General features: G+C 34.7%; 3 protein-coding genes across 3 annotated transcripts; 2 read left to right on the top strand and 1 right to left on the bottom strand.

The window, feature by feature from the left end:
* Positions 1 to 2,058: 2,058 nt before the first annotated feature.
* LOC129903820 (proline-rich extensin-like protein EPR1) lies at positions 2,059 to 4,944 on the top strand. The gene has a single exon (XM_055979336.1). The coding sequence runs from the start codon at positions 2,059 to 2,061 to the stop codon at positions 4,942 to 4,944; it is 2,886 nt and encodes a 961-aa protein (XP_055835311.1).
* A 2,268-nt stretch (positions 4,945 to 7,212) lies between these two features.
* On the top strand, positions 7,213 to 9,946 carry LOC129903010 (NAC domain-containing protein 90). Its single transcript, XM_055978487.1, has 3 exons — positions 7,213 to 7,403; positions 8,383 to 8,681; positions 9,320 to 9,946. Exons 1-3 carry the CDS (start codon positions 7,241 to 7,243, stop codon positions 9,656 to 9,658), a joined length of 801 nt encoding a protein of 266 aa, XP_055834462.1. The 5' UTR covers positions 7,213 to 7,240; the 3' UTR covers positions 9,659 to 9,946.
* A 6,472-nt stretch (positions 9,947 to 16,418) lies between these two features.
* Positions 16,419 to 25,057, bottom strand: LOC129903402 (actin-related protein 2/3 complex subunit 2A). The gene is made up of 10 exons (XM_055978952.1): positions 24,850 to 25,057; positions 22,616 to 22,682; positions 22,185 to 22,392; positions 20,349 to 20,518; positions 19,564 to 19,641; positions 18,587 to 18,719; positions 18,422 to 18,513; positions 17,663 to 17,719; positions 16,827 to 16,898; positions 16,419 to 16,747 (listed from the first exon to the last, which is right to left on the bottom strand). The coding sequence occupies exons 1-10, from the start codon at positions 24,909 to 24,911 to the stop codon at positions 16,700 to 16,702; spliced, it is 987 nt and encodes a 328-aa protein (XP_055834927.1). The 5' UTR covers positions 24,912 to 25,057; the 3' UTR covers positions 16,419 to 16,699.
* Positions 25,058 to 25,313: the final 256 nt, after the last annotated feature.

Below are 25,313 nucleotides of genomic sequence, written 5' to 3'. Positions count from 1 at the left end.
GATAGATTTGTGTTTGATATAATTTTCGCAAAGAATATTTGGAATAATTTTTATGCTTGTTATTACTTAAATACAACACCAAAAGTGAATTGGAAAATATGTTATAAGCCGTTTTCCAAAGTTGAAATACAACTTCAAGTTGGATTTAGAGTTTTCATGGTCAAACACTATTTTTTTCAAATAGAGTGAAAATTATTCCGAAAAAAAAAATATTTTCTATGGCCAAATGGATTAAACATCTAGGAGTTAAACACTATTTCAAAGCGGACCACAAGAGTGATACCAAATTGAGGCAAACTCTGAATATTAGATGTTCCCCCTCCCCCACTACGCACACATACAAATATTATGAATCCATTCTTTACGACCTAATAAATGATATTAATAGTTTTTCAGGAACAGACATCGATTTTTTTTTGTGTGTGTGAAGAGGGATACTTGGTCTTTTATGTGATCAATTGGAATTTAGTATCTAAGATGCACAAGTACTTCTCTCCCCCATTTTATGTGACGATGTTTGATTAAATTCAGAATTTAAAAAAAAATTGAAACTTATAAACTAAATAAGTCATAGATATTTGTATGACTATAAACTATCTCATATTGAAAAGGCGATAAAGAGAGTAACATTGAACATAGTTAAACTAATTGTAAGCTTCATATTAACTATACATGATAAGCTCCAAACCAAAATTTGTGAATCAAATTGAAATGAAACAAAGTAAATTTTTAATTAAGGTTTTGAATGTATCATTTAATTTTCTTGAAATCAGATAATTGCTATTTATTATACTTTTCTGAATATCTATCTTATAGAGTACTCTGTGTAGATAAAACTTTCATCACTCACATCCTTTTTTAAAGAAGGATTATTAGTCTTATGTAATCAATTGAAATTTAGTGTCTAAGATGTAGAAGTACCACTTTATGTAAATGTTTAACTGAGCATAAGAATTAAAGAAAGAAAGAATCGTTTTAAAAATTTATAGTCTGAAATAAACTATTGATATTTGCTTGACTTCAACAAGGATTAAAATTAAATTGTTTCGGCATATAAAAATGTATCATTTCTTCGTGTCACGTAAAATGGAATATAGAGAGTAACACTGAACATGATTGAACTTAATGTAAACTTCAAAATTGCTATACTAAAGTTTGTGCATCACAACTATTAGCAAAACCATATACAGAATATTGTTCGCATACTATCAATATTTGAAAAAAATAGTTGAACAGTTCACATAATCACATTCACAAAAATTCACAAAAAAATAAAGAACGCACCGCAAGAAAGGTATCAAACCGAGGCAAACTCCCAATATTGAATATGACTCACGGATATTAAATATGACTCACCATTATGAGCAGTATATTTCAACCAATTAAGCAATAAGCTTCTATACAATTCACTATATTGCAATGCAACTAAGTAAATCTCTAATTAAGGTATCATTTGATCATTTTGAAATCAGAGACATTACAAGTTTATTATGCTTTTTTTGAATATCTATCTATACTTATAAATTATAAAAAGATGTATCATTTCTGATTTGAGTATTCTTTATACACTTTTACCACCCTTTCAACTCAAAACCCAAGAAACAATCTTAGATTAGATTTAAACATGTAACAATTCAATTTAAGAAATTGTCAAAATGTTTATATTTCATTGAATTCAAGAAACTTCAAAAGCTTTACGACTCTACAAAAGGTTGAAAGTGGATGAATATCTTTATTACCATTTTATCTCCAACTAACCAACTTATTAACTCTTTCATTACTACAAACAAAAACAAAGGCAAAATTTTCAAAGTAACATTTCCCACCATGAAACCTTGACATTCGTCTTCACAAAGCTTTAGATCATGCAGAAAAATCCAATGGTAAAACCTCCCTCGTCTCGACACGAATTCGTAGTTGATAATAGTCTCTTTCAAGTGTTTTTAGTATAAAAGCTCAAGTTTCCTTTCTCAATTTCAGCATTCAATCAAAGTAATATATTGTGAAGAAATTTTAATACATTAGAGCTAAGCCTCAATGACTATTAACTTTCTTACAATGAAAAACTCATTTAACAAGCCATTTTGTGTTTCACTACTTTTTCTTGCGTTCTTTTTCTCTCTTGTTGGTGGAGATGTTTCCAAGAAATGCAAGGAGGGAACAAAATCCGGTTACATTTGTTCTGGTGTTAGCAATAAGGTTGTTGCGGACAACAATTTTGCTACATCACTTATGCGACAATCAACCGCGAGTTCGCGAGTATACAGAGAATCAGTTCCAGTGTATGCTAAGCCTACATATGTATATACACCTTCACAACCTTTATTGTCCATCTATGGAACTTCATCAAGTCCACAGAGAAAACCTCCTAAGGTACCTAAACATACTTATCCAGCATATACGACCTCTCAGAAGGTGTCTTATGTAAATTATCCTCAACCAAAGGTCTATAGGAGATCACTATTGAAGCTGCTACCAAGTGCAGGTTATGACCAACCTCCTACTATATCTTCACCACCTATTCAAACACCTCCTATTTACCAGCCACCACCATCATCACCCACTCCTGTCTACAAACCTCCACCAAGCCCACCACCAACTCCTGTCTACAAACCTCCACCAAGTCCACCGCCTCCTCCACCAAGCCCACCACCAACTCCTGTCTACAAACCTCCACCAAGTCCACCGCCTCCTCCACCAAGCCCTCCGCCTACTCCTGTTTACAAGCCTTCACCAAGCCCACCGCCTACTCCACCAAGTCCACCACCCACTCCTGTCTACAAACCTCCACCAAGTCCACCGCCTACTCCACCAAGCCCACCACCAACTCCTGTCTACAAACCTCCACCAAGCCCTCCGCCCACTCCTGTCTACAAACCTCCACTAAGTCCACCGCCTCCTCCACCAAGCCCACCACCAACTCCTGTCTACAAACCTCCATCAAGTCCACCGCCTCCTCCACCAAGCCCTCCGCCTACTCCACCAAGTCCACCACCCACTCCTGTCTACAAACCTCCACCAAGTCCACCGCCTACTCCACCAAGCCCACCACCAACTCCTGTGTACAAACCTCCACCAAGCCCTCCGCCTACTCCACCAAGCCCACCACCCACTCCTGTCTACAAACCTCTACCAAGTCCACCGCCTACTCCACCAACAACTCCTGTCTACAAACCTCCACCAAGCCCTCCGCCTACTCCACCAAGCCCACCGCCCACTCCTGTCTACAAACCTCCACTAAGTCCACCACCTTCTCCACCAAGCCCTCCGCCTCCTCCACCAAGCCCACCACCAACTCCTGTCTACAAACCTCCACCAAGTCCACCGCCTCCTCCTCCAAGCCCTCCGCCTACTCCACCAAGCCTACCACCCACTCCTGTCTACAAACCTTCACCAAGTCCACCGCCTACTCCACCAAGCCCACCACCAACTCCTGTGTACAAACCTCCACCAAGCCCTCCGCCTACTCCACCAAGCCCACCGCCCACTCCTGTCTACAAACCTCCACTAAGTCCACCGCCTCCTTCACCAAGCCCACCACCAACTCCTGTCTACAAACCTCCACCAAGTCCACCGCCTCCTCCTCCAAGCCCTCCGCCTACTCCACCAAGTCCACCACCTACTCCTGTCTACAAACCTCCACCAAGTCCACCGCCTACTCCACCAAGCCCACCACCAACTCCTGTCTACAAACCTCCACCAAGCCCTTCGCCTACTCCACCAAGCCCACCGCCCACTCCTGTCTATAAACCTCCACTAAGTCCACCACCTCCTCCACCAAGCCCTCCGCCTCCTCCACCAAGCCCACCACCAACTCCTGTCTACAAACCTCCACCAAGTCCACCACCTCCTCCACCAAGCCCTCCGCCTACTCCACCAAGTCCACCACCCACTCCTGTCTACAAACCTCCACCAAGTCCACCGCCTACTCCACCAAGCCCACCACCAACTCCTGTGTACAAACCTCCACCAAGCCCTCCGCCTACTCCACCAAGTCCACCACCCACTCCTGTCTACAAACCTCCACCAAGCCCACCACCAACTCCTGTGTACAAACCTCCACCAAGCCCTCCGCCTACTCCACCAAGCCCTCCGCCTACTCCACCAAGCCCACCGCCCACTCCTGTCTACAAACCTCCACTAAGTCCACCGCCTCCTCCACCAAGCCCACCACCAACTCCTGTCTACAAACCTCCACCAAGTCCACCACCTCCTCCACCAAGCCCTCCGCCTAATCCACCAAGCCCACCACCCACTCCTGTCTACAAACCTCCACCAAGTCCACCGCCTACTCCACCAAGCCCACCACCCGCTCCTGTCTACAAACCTCCACCAAGTCCACCGCCTCCTCCTCCAAGCCCTCCGCCTACTCCACCAAGTCCACCACCCACTCCTGTCTACAAACCTCCACCAAGTCCACCAAGCCCACCGCCCACTCCTGTCTACAAACCTCCACCAAGCCCTCCGCCTACTCCACCAAGCCCACCGCCCACTCCTGTCTACAAACCTCCACTAAGTTCACCACCTCCTCCACCAAGCCCACCACCAACTCCTGTCTACAAACCTCCACCAAGTCCACCACCTCCTCCACCAAGCCCTCCGCCTACTCCACCAAGCCCACCACCCACTCCTGTCTACAAACCTCCACCAAGTCCACCGCCTACTCCACCAAGCCCACCACCAACTCCTGTCTACAAACCTCCTCCAAGCCCTCCGCCTACTCCACCAAGCCCACCGTCTACTCCTGTCTACAAACCTCCACTAAGTCCACCGCCTCCTCCACCAAGCCCCCCGCCTCCTCCACCAAGTCCACCACCAACTCCTGTTTACAAACCTCCACCAAGTCCATCGCCTCCACCACCAAGCCCATCACCCACTCCTGTCTACAAACCTACACCAAGTCCACCCCCACCAGGGTATGGAAGTCCTTCACGTTTTGGTTAACTTTAAATGAATAAAAAAGCTACTTGTAACAGCTGGAGTTGTACCAATTGTATTACGTATGTTTCGTGAAGAATTTTGTGATAGAAAGTGGATAATCCAGCAATAATTTGTTTTTATGCGTCTGTGTCTTCTATTAACTTGTTCCTAGTTTGATTAATGAAATTTCATATAGCCTTTGTGTTATGTTATTTCATAATTGGAAGTGGTTAATATGTTCATAAATAAAAGGAGCAACAAAAATGATTTAAGACCATTTCGTGGGTCATTTGCACTTTTGTTCCTTTTTTGGATAGGTTCGGACATGATTTCAGTTTCCAAAGAACTTATGCTTCATTAGGCACAAGTCCAATTGTTATAGGACAAAAATTAAAGATCATCTCATTCAAAAGGCAGAACCTGCAATTTTATGGCATTTCGTTTGATGGTTTTATATGAAAAGCAAACCTCTCCCATGCAAATACATTTGTTGACTTTTAAATTCCATCAATTGTGTCAAATTCTTTCGCTACTATCAAGTTATTTCAAAAACTAATTGCAGGTATTACCTACCACAAGTGAAATTAGTGATCTAAAAAATAAGGTGAATTACCTTTTGTGCCAAATTAAAATGCAGAGATAGTATAGACGTTTCAACATACACTCAGTGAATATAAGTTAAATTTGATAGAATAATAAAAAAATTAACAAAATTATTGCATTTTAATTTGTAGGTAATCAATCACATACCTTATTTTTCATATTACTATTCCCACTAATTTTTATGAACAGTTACTACTTGTTATAATTTAGGTATTTGATCGTGTAAACGTTCTTTTACATTATTGACGTTTAGAAGTTAAACTCTAAGTTAAATTCATTTATTTGAGTTTAACTTTTGTATACTAACTGTTTAAATACTTTACATTATCAAATCACTTCAAGTAGAATCAATAGTAAACAAAAAAAGATTCCAAGTGTAGCTCTATTTTTGTTTCAAAGCATGATTCATACGATTTGTGCATCGAGTTGTCCTTATGATCCATATGCTTTGTGCATTGATTTTGTGACTTGTGAGTGCATTGCAAAGACAAGTAAACACTCTAAAATGAGTTGTACTTGTCGGTGTCCTATTTATAAGGTATAGATATTAACAACAACACCATATTTAGTATAGTCCCATAATTAGTAATCAGGATAAAATATATGCAAAACTTACCTCTATAGATACGCCACCGCCCCTATTTTTCCCTGTCACCGGACTAAACTCCGCCAAAACTTTGAAAATTGCTCAATAAAATTCAAACTACCGGCCTGCTGAATTTTTTAACTACAGTTTACACCCTTGTAGTTTGTAGTTTTCATTTGTGACCCCGTAAACTCTTTTAATTTACATATATATGATATAAATTTGACGAATTTAGATTATAGACCATAATAAAAAAAAAATCAAAATCTAAAATCTCTCTGTTTCACTTTGGTGCGTTAAATTAGGGGTTCAAGTGGATTAAGCAAGGAGTAATTTGGTTTGAATTTTGATAAACTTTTGTGGTCCGATTTTTATTTTATTTTTGAATTTCGTACATAGCAATTAGTTGAATAAATATATGTGATGAAATAATAGATAATTAAATTAGTAGCAACTTGCTTCTTCTCTCGATATTTAAATCAATTTTGTTTTAACTCTAGCTTTCTCTATAGACACACTTAAAACATGAAATGTTCTAGATTGGAATTATAGGTTGGTTTGGTTAAATGAATTAGTTACATTATCAAATAGAAAAAAAATCATAAAATAACTATGTGGGTCACCCGTTTAATAGAAAAGTTTATTGACTCTTTCTTGTTTTTAGAAGGTTTACATAAATATCTATAGATATAAAATAATGTATTTTAAGCAAATTTGATATAGAGGAAGATATTTTGTAGGATTAAAAATTAAATTATCATTTTTAGGAAACATAGATTAATACTTTATGAACCATATATTTCTATTTTAGATTAAAATTTGGGATAAATTTACTTGAAAGTACAAAAAAAAAAGCTTGATTGAGACATCACTTGAAAAAAACAGAAAGAAAGAAAAAAGATTGACTTGTTCAAAATAAGAAATGATTATTAATTAGATAAAAAGGTACAAATGAACATAAACAGACAACTAATTAAAACCGTGTGGAAATTTCAATCAAATAAAATAAAAATTCTCCATTTACACGCTAACGCTCTTGTCCCATTTTGTGGAAAATACTATAAATATAGCAAATACAAAAACAAAACCAAAACAAGAAAAAAAGTAGATTTTTTTTTAGAAATTAAAGAAATGGAAGAGAAGAAAATTATTTCACCAGGATTTAGATTTTATCCAACAGAAGAAGAGTTAATATCTTTTTATTTACATAAAAAGCTTGAAGGAAAAAGGCCAGAGCTTGATAGAGTAATTCCAGTGGTTACTATTTATGATCTTGATCCTTGGCAACTTCCAAGTACACAACTAATTCTCTTTATCTTATTCATTCATAATTTTGAAGTTTAAGTTATATATTTCGATAGTATCAGTATCGTCTAACATGTTATATTTGTTTAGTTGTTGTTTTTATCTGATTATCAATTACATGCTTCATCTGTTCGAGTTTATGTGGCATCTTCCAAGTACACAAAATTCTTCTACTTCTTGATCATTTGGTTATCTTCATTCTTGATTACTATTTTGAGAAACCATTTTTAATGGTTAGAGTTTTGTAGTTTAAGTTATATATATATCGATAGTATCAGTGTCGTTTAACCTATTATATCAATTTAGTTATCATTTTTATCATTAGGTTGTCGATTAGTGCTTATTATAGAAATTTTTACTTTTTATTAATGTTTCATCTGTTCCAGTTTATGTAGCATCTTCCAAGTACACAAACTCTTCTTCTACTTTTAAAGAAATCATTTTTCATGGTTATGATTTTGAATTTAAGGTATATATATATTGATAGTTTAGTGCTTAGTATAGAAATTTATTTGTAATTAGTACTTCATTTGTCCTAATTTATGTGGCATCTTCAAAGCCACAAATATCTTCTTCTACTTCTTATTTTCCTTTATCTTCTTGCCCATTTCTTTCTCTTTTTGATCACCATTTTAAAAAACATTTTTTCATAGTTAAATTTTGAATTCTATGTTATATACCACGATAGTATATTTAATGTATATTATACTAAAAACCTCGATTTATTATCGAAAATTGACTCAACGTTAAGGAACCAATTTCAACAAAATGTATCAAAGATTTTCGTTTGAATTTTATTTTTTTTAAGTGGCGTAGTATGCTATGCTATATCATATATTCTCTATAACAATATTTCGCTATAGCAATCAAAACATAACCAGACAAACAACACCGTCATAGAAAAGTTCGCTCTTACAAATGATATGATTATGTAATAAAACTTAAACCGCGTATAATATTCTACGCAGATTTTCCTGGGGAATTGTGCATGGGAGACACAGAGCAATGGTTTTTCTTTGTTCCAAGACAAGAAAGAGAAGCTAGAGGAGGAAGACCTTGTAGGACAACAACTTCTGGTTATTGGAAAGCAACTGGTTCTCCAAGTTATGTTTATTCAGCAGATAGTAAAGTTATTGGAGTTAAAAAAAGTATGGTATTTTATAAAGGAAAAGCACCAACTGGGAAAAAAACTAAGTGGAAAATGAATGAATACAGAGCTATTGAAGAAGAAATTAATTCAAACTCTTCAACTTCTTCTATTCCAAAGGTAATACTATTTTACTGTCAGTACTTTTCTTTCTTCGATATTTTGAATTCATCATAGGTTTTGGCTCGTGCATTTCTATCGAACTTATTTGGAAAAAATAAATAATTTCTTGAGTCGAGGGTCTATTGAAAGCAACGTTTATGTCCTACAAAAGTAGAGATAAAATATATGTACATTCTATCATTTTCAGACCTTACTTAATTATGAAGTTATACTGTATATTTGAAAAGGAAACTAATTCATTTTTATCTTAAAAAATGATACTTGTAAACCTCATTAGGGATTGTCTACTAATATTATAAGAAAATTAATAATATCGTCTCAGCTTCAAACAAATTAAGATTGACTATATGAATATAGATATTCATATTGAATATATATTCCACCCTGACCCCCTAACTCTTATCAAGTTTTAGTTTATTTGTTTTTTTATTATAAGTTATTTAATTATCCAAAAATTCTATAAGTGCAAAACAATTCTTTAATATATATATATAATATTAAACAAAAACAATTTCTTTAAATATTTTTACATGTTTTTCATCTATCAATTTAGGCTACATAGTTTAACCTACCCAAACTTATATGAATTAAACATGTCGTGATTTTATGAGCTAATTTTATCACTGTAATTGTAGTTGAGGCATGAAATGAGTTTATGTCGAGTTTATGTCATATCTGGAAGTTTTCGAGCATTCGATCGGAGACCAGTTGCACCAATGATAACAAGGGAACCATCAAAATCAACTATAAATCAAGGAGGAATTTGTATGGAAAATGTTACTAAAATGGAGGCATTAAGTTCCCATGATGAAAGCTTGGCTATGGAAGAACAAGATTGTCTTAATCTTCATAATGATCAAATCCCTATTATTAGTGAAGCTATTAACATCAACTCACACAACAACAAGAGGGTTAAAAGTGATCTTCATGATCACGAGACTCTTAGTGTTTGGGAACAATTTAGTTGGATGTGAAAATTGTACGGTACTCAATACCTGCTTTGAGGCCTGACTAAGTTGATTTGCAACCAAAGTTCATTAACAAATAAAAAATCTATTTATTTTTTAATCAAAGTAGAAGGGTCTTATCTATCCTAGCATAACTATTAATAGTAAAATTAATTATAATTCATCGTAGAAGGGTTACGATATGGAAAAAAAGGAGGAGGAAATATTAGGATGATTTCATTGTGAAATCAAATAGTTACTCATGTACTATATTGATAACAATATTTTACTATAACATTTTTACTTTTTGTGGAATCAATTTTTTATATTATATTATATATTTTTTATAATACTATTTCATTACATCAGCTAAAACATATCAAAAAAAAAAAAAAACTTGTTGGCAACTACATGGTGTAATTACAAGCTTAGTTACTTTTTATCAGTATTTCAATCTCCTCCTAAGAATTGGAGAGTGTAATTATCCCCTGTCAATTACACTCAATTACATGCTGATCAAGTAATTACATGATCAACCAAATATACAAAAAGTATAATTAAATCAAATTACACCAAATCCAATTATCAAAGTGAATTATCAAACAGGCCTATATGGTTTTTTCCCCTAATTGCAACTTTCGTGGAAAGTGTCTGCCAAAAGAAAAGGAATAATTACCCTTAGCTAACTACTATTTTCATTCATTTTTATATGTCATTTTTAACATTTTAAAAAATATATTTTCTTTTTCTATTTTATTATAAATAGTGTTTGTAGCATTCAAGTATCATTTCCGCATGCCACCATACTTCACCCTTCTGCTTCGTTCTCTTGCCTCATTAGAAGCCAAGGGTCTTCCGAAAACAGTCGTCCTATTTTTCAAGGTGAGGATTAGGTTTGCCTACACTTTACCCTCCCCAGACACCACATGGTGGAATTATACTGGATTTGTTGTTGTTGTTGTTGTATTTTATTATAAATATTAATTATCTATTCTCAAATATTTTTTCAAGACTTAATACTAAACACCATTTAATATGAGTACAACAACAACAACATACCCAATGAAATCCCACTAAGTGGGGTCTGGAGAGGGTAGAGTGTACGCAGACCTTACCACTACCTCGAGCAGGTAGAGAGGCTGTTTTCGAAAGACCCTCGGCTCAAGTGCCTCAAACTCAAGTAAAATAAGAAAAATAAGAAGAAACAATGAAGACAACATAACAATGAATAAGAAAGGGAAATGTAAAGTCTAGAATAAAGAAACACCAATAACAACAAAATAGTGTGATAATAGAAACACGATACACAACAAAATACGTCCCTACTAACCTTCTATCCTAATACACGTCCTCCACTCCTTTCTATCTAGGGTCATGTCCTCGGTAATATGGAGTTGCGCCAAATCCTATCTAATCACCTCTCCCCAATACTTTTTCGGCCTACCTCTACCCCTCCGATTTTCCCCTACAACCAGCCTATCGCACTTCCTCACTGGGGCATCAATGCACCTCCTTTGCACATGTCCAAACCATCTCAACCTCGTTTTCCTCATCTTGTCCACCACAGGGGTCACTCCTATCTTCTCCCGAATAACCTCATTCTTAATCTTGTCATTCCTAGTATGACCACACATTCACCTCAACATTCTCATTTCCGTAACATGCATCTTCTGAACATGAAAGTTCTTGACTGGCCAGCACTCCATCCCATACAACAAGGACGATCTAACAACCACTCTATAAAACTTCCCTTTAAGTTTGGGTGGTACCTTTTTATCGCACAAGATTCCAGACACAAGCTTTCATTTCATCCATGTCGTCCCAATGAGATGTGTGATATCATTATCGATGTCCCCACTATCCTGAAGTACGGACCCAAGATACTTAAACTTTCTCTCTTGAGAATAAGTTGTGAGGCAAGTCATTTAATATGAGTATTGTGATAAAACATTCATATCAATTATTATATTCTAAAGAATAATATTTAAGACAAAATTATTGATTTAATCTTTCATCTTAGAAGGGTTAGGATATGGAAAAGGAAATATTAGGATGATTTCATTGTGAAATCAAATAGTGACTCATGTACTATTTTGATAATAATATTTTATTATAACATTTTTATTTTTTGTGGAGTCAATTTTTTATATTATATTATATCATATAATTTTTATAATAGTATTTTATTATAGCAAATAAAAAATATCAAAACAAAATTGAGAAATTTGACTCTATGCGTTTTTTCCCCTAATTACAAACTTTCGTGGAAAGTGTGTGCCAAAAAAAAAGGAATAATTACCCTTAGGTAATTACTTCTTTAGTTCATTTTCATTTGTTATTTTTAATATATATAAATTATATATCATTTTTTATTTTATTATAAACGCTAATTACTTATTCTCAAATATTTTTTTAAAACTTAATACTAAACATCATTTAATATGAGTATTGTGGAAAAACATTCATATCAATTATTATTTTTTAAAGAATATGCAAAGTGCAAATTGGAGAGTAAAAATGAACACAAGAAGTATTTTAAAAGTTCAAGACAAAATTAATTATATTTTTTTATATTTTATTTTTAATATTAATTATTTTGAAGACTACGTACAAACACCTTAATAAAATTTTAATAAAGATAAATTATATCTTAAGATATCATGAGAATAAAAAAAATTAAATATCTACTTAATTAATATTTTCTTAAAAAGGCATGAAAGAGAAACATGATAAAGTGTCATATTGTCTTTGAAAATGGAGAAAATGTTGTCAGGAAATTTCCATCTTAACATGTTAAAGGGAGGAAAATAAGGTATGTGAGACATATTTTTCAGTGGCCTGAACGTTTTACCCTCAATTACTATAACAAAATCAATTACAACAACAAAAGAGGCTTTACTGATAATATATTTTTCTTTATTGTCGCAAAAAATATTTAGCCATAATTGAATTAATGTCATTATATCTAAAGTCGCCTTTTAGTGGTATTTTTATAAAGTGTTGATTATAAATATTTATATTTATTATTATCGCTAAATATAATATAGCGATAATTATATGATCGTCGTTAAATAAATGTCGCTAAATTATTTATTCTTTGTAGTGATTAGTGAATATGGGACTTCTAACAAAGATAAAAAAAATAATTAATTATTTACAATAATATAATACTATATGACAATATTTTCCACATAGAATTTGGAAGATTTTGGTATCCACATGAGTGCATGTCCACTAAAAATGTCACTGAAAAAAATGAAGTCTTTTTTTCTAGTCAATTTGAAAAACTTGGTCATTCTTCCAACTTGCTAGCACTGTTTATTTACATAAAAATAATATAAAACATGGTGATTATACCAAGTCTTAACAGTTTAGTCACTGTCAATGACGACGCTTTTTTCTATTAAAATTGGTGACGGAAAGTTAAATTCGATATTATAAGTGCAAGACGATATGAAAGTGAAAATAGAGTGAAAGCTAATTCTAAATAGGATTCAAAGTGACACATTGATAGCATAATTATTACAAAATTTTTATTTAAAGCTTATATATATACACATATATTGAGAAATTCACTAAATAATTATAAATATATGATTATGTACCATTATTATTGTATAGTTTTATGAAATTGGTGTAGGAATCAATGAACTTCAAATTTGAATTCTGTCTCTGATCAAATTATCTCATTATTTTTTTTAAAGTTATCATCATTTAGAAATGAAATATATAAAGACGATTTTCTCATTTTTACTTGATATTCCACAAATTTATTTAGAATTGATTACTCAAATAATCATTTAACTCAATGTTATTATTGCATAAATTTGCTTTCTTTGTTGAAAAAAATTACTTTATGAAATAATAATCATCAGTTAGGTGGCCATATAAGAAATTGAACCCTATTTATTAAAGATCGTGCTCCTTTTTTTAGTTTAATTACCTAGCATTTAGAATTTATTGATCAATTAATTTCACAGGGCCGATTTAAAGGGAAAATATTTCCTATTAGGAATATTCCATTCTCAGGATTATATATCTTATTAAGAGCGAAGGAATCTCTAGTGACGTATAAATAAATAAAAACTACATGCAGAAAATTTACAAGATAGACTAAACATGGTTCCAATTGTTTTTATCTATACTTTAACAGACAATAAAGTTATTATCATATATTAATTTGAGGTCGATGTAATTCACGAATGCAGTGGCGGATCTAGCATGTGTCCAGGGGTTCATCCGAACCCCTTCGGCAAAAAATTATACTATTTATACGTGGTTAAAATATTTTTTTATTTATAAATAGTAGATGTCGAACCCCCTTCGGCTAGTTAGTGTGTCTACTTTTTCAGATTTTGAACCCCTTATTAAAAATTCTGATTTCGCCACTGCACGAACGTGTAAAACATTAAACCTGAAGATAAGAACGTGGGTGTGGGTGTGTGTTTGTTGATTATTTTCCACAAACTTATTGGAAGTTTATAGGCATTGTGTGGTCTGCTTATTTGATAATTACATGAGAGAATTAGTCAATATATATTGCCAAGATTTGTTAATTAGGTGCAGAACTTATTTATGAAAACAACATTTCTTTGTTGATATGACAATTAAGTTTAGGAAATTTTGTTGTTTTCTTTAGTCTTTTTGTCTTGAATTCAAATGTCTTCTTGAAGTCTTACTCCTTTTAGTCTTTTGGCTTAAATTTGTCTGAAGAAGTCTTATTTCTTTAGCCTTTAGGTTACTGATTGACGGATTTAGAGTTTAAAGTTTATGCATGAGTGTACATTTTTATTTCAGGAGGAGGTTTTGTTATTCAATTTCTCGATCTCATAAATAATGTTAAAATTGACTAGGACATTCTCAGAATCCAAAAAGAAATTTCTCAATAAAAATTGAACAAAAAATTATTGAATTTCTACTTTTCATGCTAGATCTATCTCTTGCTCGAATTTTAAATGTCAACTACATATTCTATAATCTTATTTACCATGGATGTTTATTTTTATGCCTATTTTATTATATTTTGTAAATATAACCTTTGTAAAATAAAGGTTATTAAACTATAAGAGCGAGCATAATAAAATAGTAATATAATTACATCAAATTAATTATGAGTCTTTTCATTACATGCATAAGAACGAATACAATACAATAAACTTTAACAATGAAAACAGATATTGCAGTTAAAGTAATAATAATATAATATAATAACATAGGACAAAAAGGTAACAACCATCAAAACGTGTTAAGAGTACTATTAATACATAAAAAAGAACAGCTTTAACTTTATATACAAAGTATCTTTAGTTTTGAGCCCTACTTAGAGGAACGCGCTAAGGATAAGGCATAGCGTTAAATTTAAATTTTTCAATCAAAAAAAATTCAGATGAACTTCTTACGCTCCATCCATCCGTACAATGCAGCGCCGTATGTTAGAGGGTTCAGCTACAGTGACCGTATAGTCAAGGAAGGTGAGAATAGAGGAAAGGGAACCTTGATTAATTGTGGGTCTCATAGTTCCATTTGTCTAGTCGGACTCAATATTTACATCAAGCTAATTAATGCATAGTATGTGAACTTAGTTTCTTTCATAAATATTTATTTAGATTTGATGTTTATATGTTATATATTTATCAGTGTTAGAGATGGAATCTCCATAAATTGGCCACGTAAAACAATGGTTTTTGAACCAAGTTTATGTGTATTTCAACTATTTCATATATTTGCTAATTGTTATTGTGTGTTTTGATTAATTATTTTATACTTATTGTCTACTTGCAAGTATCTCAATAATTTCATTTTTGTTGTCCAAATAAAAATATGAGGTAACCCGAAAATCAAGCCAAATACACTGTCTATTTATACTTCTTGAACATAAATGTAGTCAAAGCATCCAACGTAAGTTGACTTAAATTCGGCGCAAATCCCACACCCACACTCATATCGTAGACAGGGACGGAACCAGAATATTTGATAAGGGGGTTCAAGAAAATTAAAAAATAAGGGACTGGATGAAAAAAGTAAAAAAATGTGTCATTGTCGAGAATCGAACCCACGACCGCAGGCTCAATCACAGGCGCCTTATCCACTAATCCACAATCTCCATTTGTTAAGGGGATGCAAAAATAATATTTGTACATGAATAACAAAATTCGCAGTATATATATAGTGCAATTTTCCGACGAAGGGGGTTCGGTCGCCACCCCTCGCACCCCTGTAGTTCCGCCCCTGATCGTAGAGATACGAGTGCGACATGAATTTTGAAGAATCCCAGCAACATAGTCCACAAGGACAAATAGCTAACATCATGGAAGAAATTAGAGTTTGAAACTTGCAACATGAAGGTAAACTTCCACTTTTGAGCAGATACAGTTCAAAGATAACAGGTTCATCTAAATCCAGTACTTTTGACGCGGATGTATAAAAATCCATGAAAAATGCAATAAATCATAGGTATGAATTTATAACTTTAAGAATATAATGGGTTCAGTTCAATGATTAAAAATCTCTAAAATTGAAGCCAAAAGGCAAAAATCTTGAATCCGCCAGCTCAGGTGAGAGCTATCCTAAAGATGTGAAATCCTAAATCAAACAAACTTGAGATGCTTGATAACATGGTCCAATTTCCCAAGGGTCAAAAAAGGGCAACTTGGTCCTGATGCAAAAAACACCCCGTGTTCAGACAAGGGATCCGGAGAAGGACCGCACCCCAAGGGGTGTGATATAGACAACCTACACTAATATAAGCATCAGTGACTGTTTCCACGGCTCGAATCCTTGAGACAAATTTTAGAGCATAAGCAAAATGCAACTTTATAAAATAGGAATATTGCAAGTTGTTACAAAGCAATCTTATACTCATTTGCATGAACCTAAACAAATGATCTTTGCTAACCAAAACTTGAAGCTTCAGCAAGATGGCAAAGTTTAAATCTAACGCCGAAGACAATTCAATAAGATTTACAATGATAACTATAAACATGAACACAACAAGTAAATGCAGTTTATTAGAGAAGAGGCTGTGTTTACAATAGTTTCAGGCCAAGTAACCTTCAATTCACCGATTTTCTACTTCCAACTTCGCGAACCCAAACTGTTATTGCCATCCTTGAGGCTCTATAAAAATGTCAAGAAAGAACAGATTAGATGATAAGAAATGATTTGATGTTGAGATCAAACAAATCAAATGACACACCATTCTTTTAAATGATCTGCTTGGTGAATTTTTCTTGGCCTTCTCGGTATCTGGTTTGGCACGGTCAAGTGCCTGCAGAAGAGTTATAAATGTTATGAACTCCGCAAACAACAAACTTGCAAGTTCTAGGATCAGCAAGTAAACAAGAAAAATAATTCAAGAAATCAATCACAAGGCATTCTAGTTACAAGGAACTGCCAGTAAGACGAAAGAATGCAGTTGAGTAGGCAGAATGTGATGTCAAACAGAAAATTTAATTTAAAGCTGTCATACATGAGGGAATTCAGTCCTTAGAGGCACTAGCGTCATCAGGGATCGTGTTCCGGAAGGTCACATAGACGCCATTTATTATATAGTATAAAACCAGTAATGTTATATGCCACTAGAGTCCACCATATCCACAAGATGAGCGTCGCAGAGATGCGAATACTAAGATGAATGCGCAGTCATAGAAGAAAAAGACTGGACATAAACCATTTAGCTTTTTCGTAGAATGACTTTGATGAACATGTTTAATGGAAAAACAAAATGGAAATCACCTAATGCCCAAGAGAAACAAACCCATACATTTTGATAGGATTGCATGAAGAACTGTTAGAAAACCTCGACATTCAGCCTCATGGTAACAGGAGCGAACTTATTGCTAAAGGTAAACAGTTGTCATACTTCTTTCAGCAAAAAGTAAACAACAACGCAGCCACAGATATAAAATTTAGCAAACTTCCCAACTAGCATTCTTTGTAGGTAGTCATTGCCAAATCTACATCTGTATTACAGAACGATAAAAACATGCTATTCTATTGTTTCTAACTTTATCATGTAAGAATGATAATTACCTGTATCAATGACTCCACCTGACGCCTCATCCGAGTATGCATGAAACATTCAGAACACTGTTCACAGAAAAAACAGCGAAGTGATTAAGTTTATGATATCAACTTTGACATAAATTATATTACCATATTAAAAGTTTTTGAGGCATGCCGCGGTGGCTATGAAAACTATGAAAATCTCATTATGTGCCACAAATTGATCACTTCACTTGGGAAAGATCTATTCTTTGAAATAATCCAAGTAAATTTGTAAAATACACAAGGAACCCAGTGGGTGCAGTTGCAAGACTTCAAAGGGCTCAAGGCCTCCATAAATTAATTGCTTCAAGGATCTACAGATTCCCAGTACCAATTCTCCAGGGACACTATACAGGTTAGGTTACAAATGCCTCAAAGCTTTAGCTAGTGGGATATATACGTATAGCCAAGCAACCACTGTGTCGGACATTTTAATTTCACAAATTCCCATAGAATGACGAATCCTTGTCTAAAATTCTATACTCACAGAAAATATAAAAGAAAGTTGTTAGTAAAATAAAGGAACACAATCATAAATGAAGCTTTCTATCTTTAGTCAGCAAAGCCTTCTATAAGGTTGAAGGTCTTCACCCTTTATGGAAATCTTTCAAAGCATAAATTCAAGATTCACTACAGACCTTCTGAACATAAGACGTCGTGAATTGCGTAGCATCATGCATGAAAGTACATTAATATGACATAATTAAGTCAATAGACAAGAAGCTTTTGGTCTAGAATTCTCACCTTAACATGATAATTTACATAAGCATGAAAGGTTGATAGGTTCCAAACAGTTCTGTCCAGCTTTCTGCCTTCCACGTGACGAGAAAAAATTACTGTGATTGTCAAAAAATAAGTTGGTCATGGGAATGATATCAATGGAATAACTAGTTAAAATATCTGTCATACCAAAACTAACAAATCCGGCATTAGCAGATAATGCTTCTGTAAAAGCTTCATTCAGTTCTTGAGGAGGAGATGGAGACCACAAACAAGGAGGGGCATTGTTAAGTCCAGCAGTTCGCCTTGCCTCAACAAATTCCTGACGAAAATTAAATTTCGAAGAGTGAGCCACCCTTACTCATTTAGGCACATGAAGATTAATATCCCAATGGAAAAGGGAAGCAATAAAAATCTTGCAAGAAAATGGAATGAAAGAGATGGATTTTTTTTCGCCAAGACAATGACCTATATACAACTCTTCCCGGAAGACATGCGGTTTGTTTGGTATCACAAATGATATAAAAACCTCAGTCTTACTTGAAAATGATAAGAGGATGAAAAGCAAATTGATTATAAAGAAACAAATCATATTGTATCCAATTTCAAAACAATCTTATAACTAATAAGATGTGTTAAGTCCCACATTGGTCTAGGGAATTGGTTGTAGTCTCCTTAATCTTGGGCAATCCTCCCCCCGAGCTAGCTTTTGGGGTTGAGTTAGGTCCAAGTTCCATTTCTTAACGTGGTATCAGAGCCAAACTCATCGATCCATGTTCATGTGTTTCTCAATGTTGGGCCCCGTGTTATGTTATCCACACTTGAGTTGTCCAGTTTTGGGCATGTGGGGGAGTGTTAAGTCTGACATTGGTTGAGGAAAGGATTGTGGTCTCCTTGTATGGTCTTAGGCAACCCTCCCCTCAAGAGTTAGCTTGTGGGATTAAATTAGGCCCAAGTTCTATGTCTTAACATGATGAAGGCTCAATTTGGATGTTCAAATATCAGAATGTTTACCACAATAATCCATTGGTATAAAATAAAATGAAAAGACACTTTCTATATTACCACTTTTATTGGAAGCTATTAGTTCTCACACCTTTTCGTTTCTTGGATTGGGATGATATAAAGACAAAGACAAGAACACATCAAAACATGTATAAGAATACCTGTAGGAAGGATGTTGCTAGAACGGTATCTATCGAATCATTAAATCTCATAGGAAATATGACAGTCACCTTGTCCGCCTGCAAACAGCCAGTACATTGCATCATTTGATCTGAATACGTTATAGGCTCCTCACTGATAGATACTAATATAACTGACAATGTGCCTTTGCCAATGGCAAGGAGAGAAAATCTTTATGAGGATGATAGACCAACAGGATGAATTAACCCAGTAATTGTCAAGCAAAAAGGTTGTGAAATAAAGATTATTCTAATACACCTAGATTAGAGGGAAGAGCAATATACAGAGAATAGAATTTGATTCCTTGAGGAACTCGAATTCACATAGACAGTAAAGAGTAATTATGCATTCCAAAAAAATTTCATGCCTATTAAGAAACAAATGGGGGGGGGGGGGAGGGGGGGGGGGAGTTGGAACTACACACAGATACAAGTTCAAAAGCACTTAACAAATGAGGAGACACGTGCTAGCAGAACTTGGGTGTGGCAGGATTCTTCTGGAATCGATAAGGCAAAGTAGGCTGGCAGATATGCATACGGGGTTATTGTAAAAAAAAATTGGTTGGTTTAGCCATGGTATCCAAGCTCAACAAGGTAAAAGAGAGTTTTCACTGCAGAATTTGGAAATGGATTCATAGTAAATAAACTACTGACTATTCACTGCAACATTTTGAAATGGATTCATGTTTATTAAACTTTCAGCCTATATACGTAAGCTATAGTTTTCCCCATCTTGTGCATGTTATAAAGAAAATAAAATTACTCACCTGAGGTACAAGGAAAAAAGACTCATTAGGACGATGAACCAGGGAAACGGGCTTGCCTAGATCGGAAGGAACTGTCCTTGTAACAAGCTGTTTTAAAACTGCCCTCAGTGGGGCACCCATTACTACCTCCCTCACTGATGCAATCTTTGTCAAGAGTGCATGTTTTTGTTCTACAATCAGAAAGAAATATCATAAGCAATGCATATTCCAGGACTGTAACTGAAACTTTCAGCAAGAAATAGACAATCACCCAGGTTTAGAAGCATCAAAGACATCTTTCTGAAAATTAGTACACTACATAGTACTGATCAAAAGAGAACTGAAATAATAAGTATATCAACTCATAAAAGAAACTGTAATGCTACATATTGACTTGTACTAACATCCCAAGTTTGTACTTTGCATCCTGAGTTTGACCTGCTCAAAGATTGACAGCAAAGCTGAAATTACATTGGATTGTGAAGAGGGGTGTGCTGAAAGTAGAAATATGGTCTTTTTTTCCATAAACCAGCAACATCCAGGAGGATATTTCCTCCTGGATTTGGTGGATACCTCATAATACCCAGCAGTACAGATATGGTTATTCTTAGGTAAGTTTAATACTTTATAAGAATAAGAGTAGGTCCAATGCTTTTAATGCTGCAGTATTCAAAAAATTGTAAATAGTAAAGATATATAGTTTTTCATTACAGAAAATGGACACAATGGACTGAAAGGAAAGCACATGGAGGAAGTATATCAGAAAGAGCTTTAACCTAAGGTGCATCCAAGCAGCTAACACAGATCCAAGTGAACCATCACAAAGAGTTAAATTTTGCAAGGGCTTTCTATTCTTTATTTCACAGGGAGTTATTCACCCCTGCTTGTTTACTTTTTTTAAGTTCGTTGAGTACCTCTGATTGTTTTGCGCTTAAGTCTCTCCTTTGAGTACAAAATTTGTTCTCAGGGAACAAATGCCCAAAGGCCACCAATTGAAGATCAAGTTAAAAAATTCAGGAGTACAAGACGACAAGAATGGAATTCGTAGGAAAATGGATAAATTTGATTCACCATTGCTACCGACAGTTGAACTTTTCTTTATGGATAATGAGAACCAACTGGCTCTTTAATGAGGAACAAAATCCCTATACTCAACATTCAGATGACTTTGCTCTTTCCTTTTTGGGCAACACATGGTTGCCAACTTTTACAGATGAATAGGTAACTTTTGTAGAGACAAACTCAAGCTTGTTTAATTGTTTCCTGTACAGCTCGTGCATTGGACTTGTATCCCTTTGTTAAGAGATTACTTACTGAAGTATGATATTCAAGAACAGAAATTCAGAAGCTTGGAGGTATGACAGTTCAATTTGGAGCCAACAGTGAATGCTGCATACTAGTACAACAAAATTTACAGTTGTATTTTATTTTTTTTGAAATACTTTGCCACTACACAGACATAAATTGTACTCTTTAAAGCTAGAAGAATGAGTGAAAAATTGACAATTCCCCTTTTAGTTTGAGGAATAATGAAAACACGCACAAAAACAAAAATGAACTCCAAGAGAAAGGAAAGACAGAAATTTTCAACAGAAGAGAAACCGAGAAGAATGAAAACCCTTTTTTCATGTGTGGTTGAATGTGTGCTTATTAATGAGTGTTCTTGACTTAGATTGGAAAGAATTTGGTAAAATAATGCAACATGAAGCGGACACAATCACATTTATTTCTTGTTTACCCTTAGAAGAGTAAGAACCCCCCAAATTTTCTAGTAACTGCAGTTTGGACTAATATCCTATACCATCCAGCACAATTATAGCAAGCTCATAATGACCTTAAAGAGGAAACTTGTAGAACCTTCATCTGGGGGAAGTTTTGACAAGTTCAGTTTAAGTGTGAGATTAAAGCCATCTCTTGGAGGATCAAGAATTTGTGCAACTACACCATATGCTGCTTTTATGGCTTCTAGCGCTCCAAGTGGAAGTCCACCAAAGAGGACAGTTTCTGGAGGTGGTATGGGCAATGATACAGAAAGAAGCAGGAGATTTGGATTTTTCACTGAACCCTGCAGAATACGTTACAGATTAGTCTGCCAGATATCTCATTCTGCTTCATTTTCTCGGAGACTACAGCATGTCAATATAAGATATGACCATCTCAACTAACATTTCAAAATAATGATCTGTTTAATGGTTCTTTCATTTTTCTTTTGAAGGGATAAAATTGGGGGGAAAAAGAGAAGAAAACGAAGAATCATCAGAGTGGACTGTCGAATGATAATGACTCACCTGAATATGGTAACGGATATCATCAAATTCAACCCATTGGCAGTCCAGTTCAACTCCTTTCTCAAGACTGCAAAATAAGGATGTGCTGTCAGCATCTACTACAGATTATTCAAAGAAATGATGGAGTGACATCGGCTCTATTTGCAATACATGGACTGCCAAAATTTTTGGAAGATTCAAGGATCAGTAAACTAGGTACGTCATATTTTAAAACTTTTAGCATACACCAATTAGTGAAAGAATAAGCTCAGAGAAATTGGACAAATAGAGGAACCGGAAATTTATGCTATATTGTTAACAGGGAGCGGTTTCCATGACAAATTACCAACACGGAAGAAAATAAATTAAAATGATCAATTTTAATATCACATTAGCTAATGCTTGAACAATTAATCAAATTTTGAACATTTGTGACTTTGTTGGCAACATGATTGGCTTGATTAGCTGATTCTACTTTGGTAACTGATAAGAGTAGGCAGTTCATGTTCATCCTCTACTCCAGCTCCCTGGAATGCGAGGAAGGAAATGCAACTCCCCAAACTGGTATGCAAAAGGTAGAGAAAGTTGAAACACTTATGCACTTTTTGGAAATGCACATTACAACCTTATGGTTCTTTATTCACATAGTATTTCCGTGCTTCACTGTATAGTGATCATCTAGAGCTTGCCAGCTATTGGACATACTCATACTGAATATTCACCCATATAACATGGGTGTTAATGACTGAAAGATTGCAACTTAAGGCTTAAAATAAGAGCAACAACAAATGCTAATTCCTAGAGATGTATATAAGTGCTTCATCTTCGTACTCAAGCACAGAAATGAGTAAAAACTAAGCAGAAACATCAATTATACTAGCTGTAACTCAATCAAGTAGAGCTTGCTAAATATCAGACATGCTCATATTGAATAGTTACTCGGGTCCTTATGAAATATTCACCCACATACAAAATCCATGTAATAGCACCCAAGGGAGTGGCCTAATGATAAATGAAGTGGATTGAGAACCATGAGGTCTCAGGTTCATATCCAACAGAAACAAAACTACTTGGTGATTTCTTCTCATTTGTCCTAGCCATGGTGGACAGAGTTACCTGATGCCTATTGTTTTGGGAAGTGGCAAGTCTCCGAGGAATTAGTCAAAATACAAGAGGAAAGCGTCAGTATCTTGTAGAATTAGTTGAGGTGCACGAAAAACTAGCCCAAACACCACGGTTATCGGGAAAAAAAAATTGCAACTTCATGTTTAAGATAAGAGCAACCACAAATGCTAATTCCTAGAGATGCATAAAAGTGCTTTATCTTCGTACTCAAGCACAAAAATGAGTTAGAACTACACTAAAACATCAACTATACTAGTTGTAACTCAATCAACTAGAGCTCACTAAATATCAGACATACTCATACCGAATAGTTACTCGGGTCCTTATGAAATATTTGCCCACATACAAAATCCATGTAATAGCACCTAAGGGTGTGGCCTAGTGATCAATGAAGTGAATTGAGAACAGGTTCAAATCCCAACAGAGACAAAAAGACTAAGTGATTTCTTCCTATTTGTCCTAGTCTTAGTGGACAATGTTACCTAGTATTTGTTGCTGGTGGGAAGTGGAAGGTATCCCATGGAATTAGTCGAAGTGCACAAAAGCTACCCCGGACACCACGGTTATCCAGAGAAAAAAAAAAGATTGCAACTTTATGCTTAAGATAAGAGCAACAAGCAAATACTAATTCCAGCAGATGTATATAAGTACTTTCATCTTCCTAATCACGCACAGCAATGAGCGAAAACTATGCAAACACCAGTCATACTAGCTGCAATACAATCAGCTCCCAAATACAAAATAAAAACAGCAATAATGCAATCCACACTTCCCTAACCAGGTTTAATCTTATTAGCTGGATTCCCCACTTTGTAATCTCTTTCCCCTTCTCCTACCCTAATTTTTTTTAAAAAAAAAAAACTGAAAGATTGCTACTTTATGCTTAAGATAAGAGCAACAACAAATGCTAATTCCAGCAGATGCATATAAGTACTTTCATCTTCATAATCACACACATAAATGAGCTAAAACTATGCAAACATCAATCATACTAGCAGCAATTCAATCACCTTCCCCACCCAACAAAAAAAAAGCAAATAATGAAACCCACACTTCCCTAACCACAAATTGACCCGAAAAAGTGTTAAAAAGGGGGGAAATTTGAAAAAGTGAAATGGATAGAAGCTTACTTCTGGATGCGATTGTACAAGATCTGAAGGAGATATCTAGAGGGAGATTGAAGTAATATCATCGATCTCTTTCACACAACAAATTCACAGTTGTGCTGTTTGGGTTCTTGAAAAATGAGAGAAATTGAAAGGGATAAACAAAGAGAGAGAGAAGGATCAAGAATCTTGAATGGAAAATTTGATGAAGTTTTGTTATAAAAGTAAAAGTGGAAAAGTGAAGTAAGAATTATTCATTTGAATAAATCAATCACCATTCAATAATGTTGGGATAATACATAAATGTGACGGTTTAACTTAACCTAAACTAGCTTATATGTACGAAATATATATAAATAGATATTTAAATTTATATAAAATTAAATAAATTGATACATTCATCCTATGTGACAATTTTGTATCTTACGTAATATTTTATATGTATTATGTCACGTAAAATGCGTGTGTCTATTTATTCAGTTTTATAC

This window comes from Solanum dulcamara, chromosome 9 (genome assembly GCF_947179165.1).
Source record: "Solanum dulcamara chromosome 9, daSolDulc1.2, whole genome shotgun sequence".
Classification (NCBI taxonomy): Eukaryota; Viridiplantae; Streptophyta; class Magnoliopsida; order Solanales; family Solanaceae; genus Solanum; species Solanum dulcamara.
The sequence above is the reverse complement of the archived record's forward strand: the minus strand, read 5'-3'. Positions and strand labels throughout refer to the sequence as shown.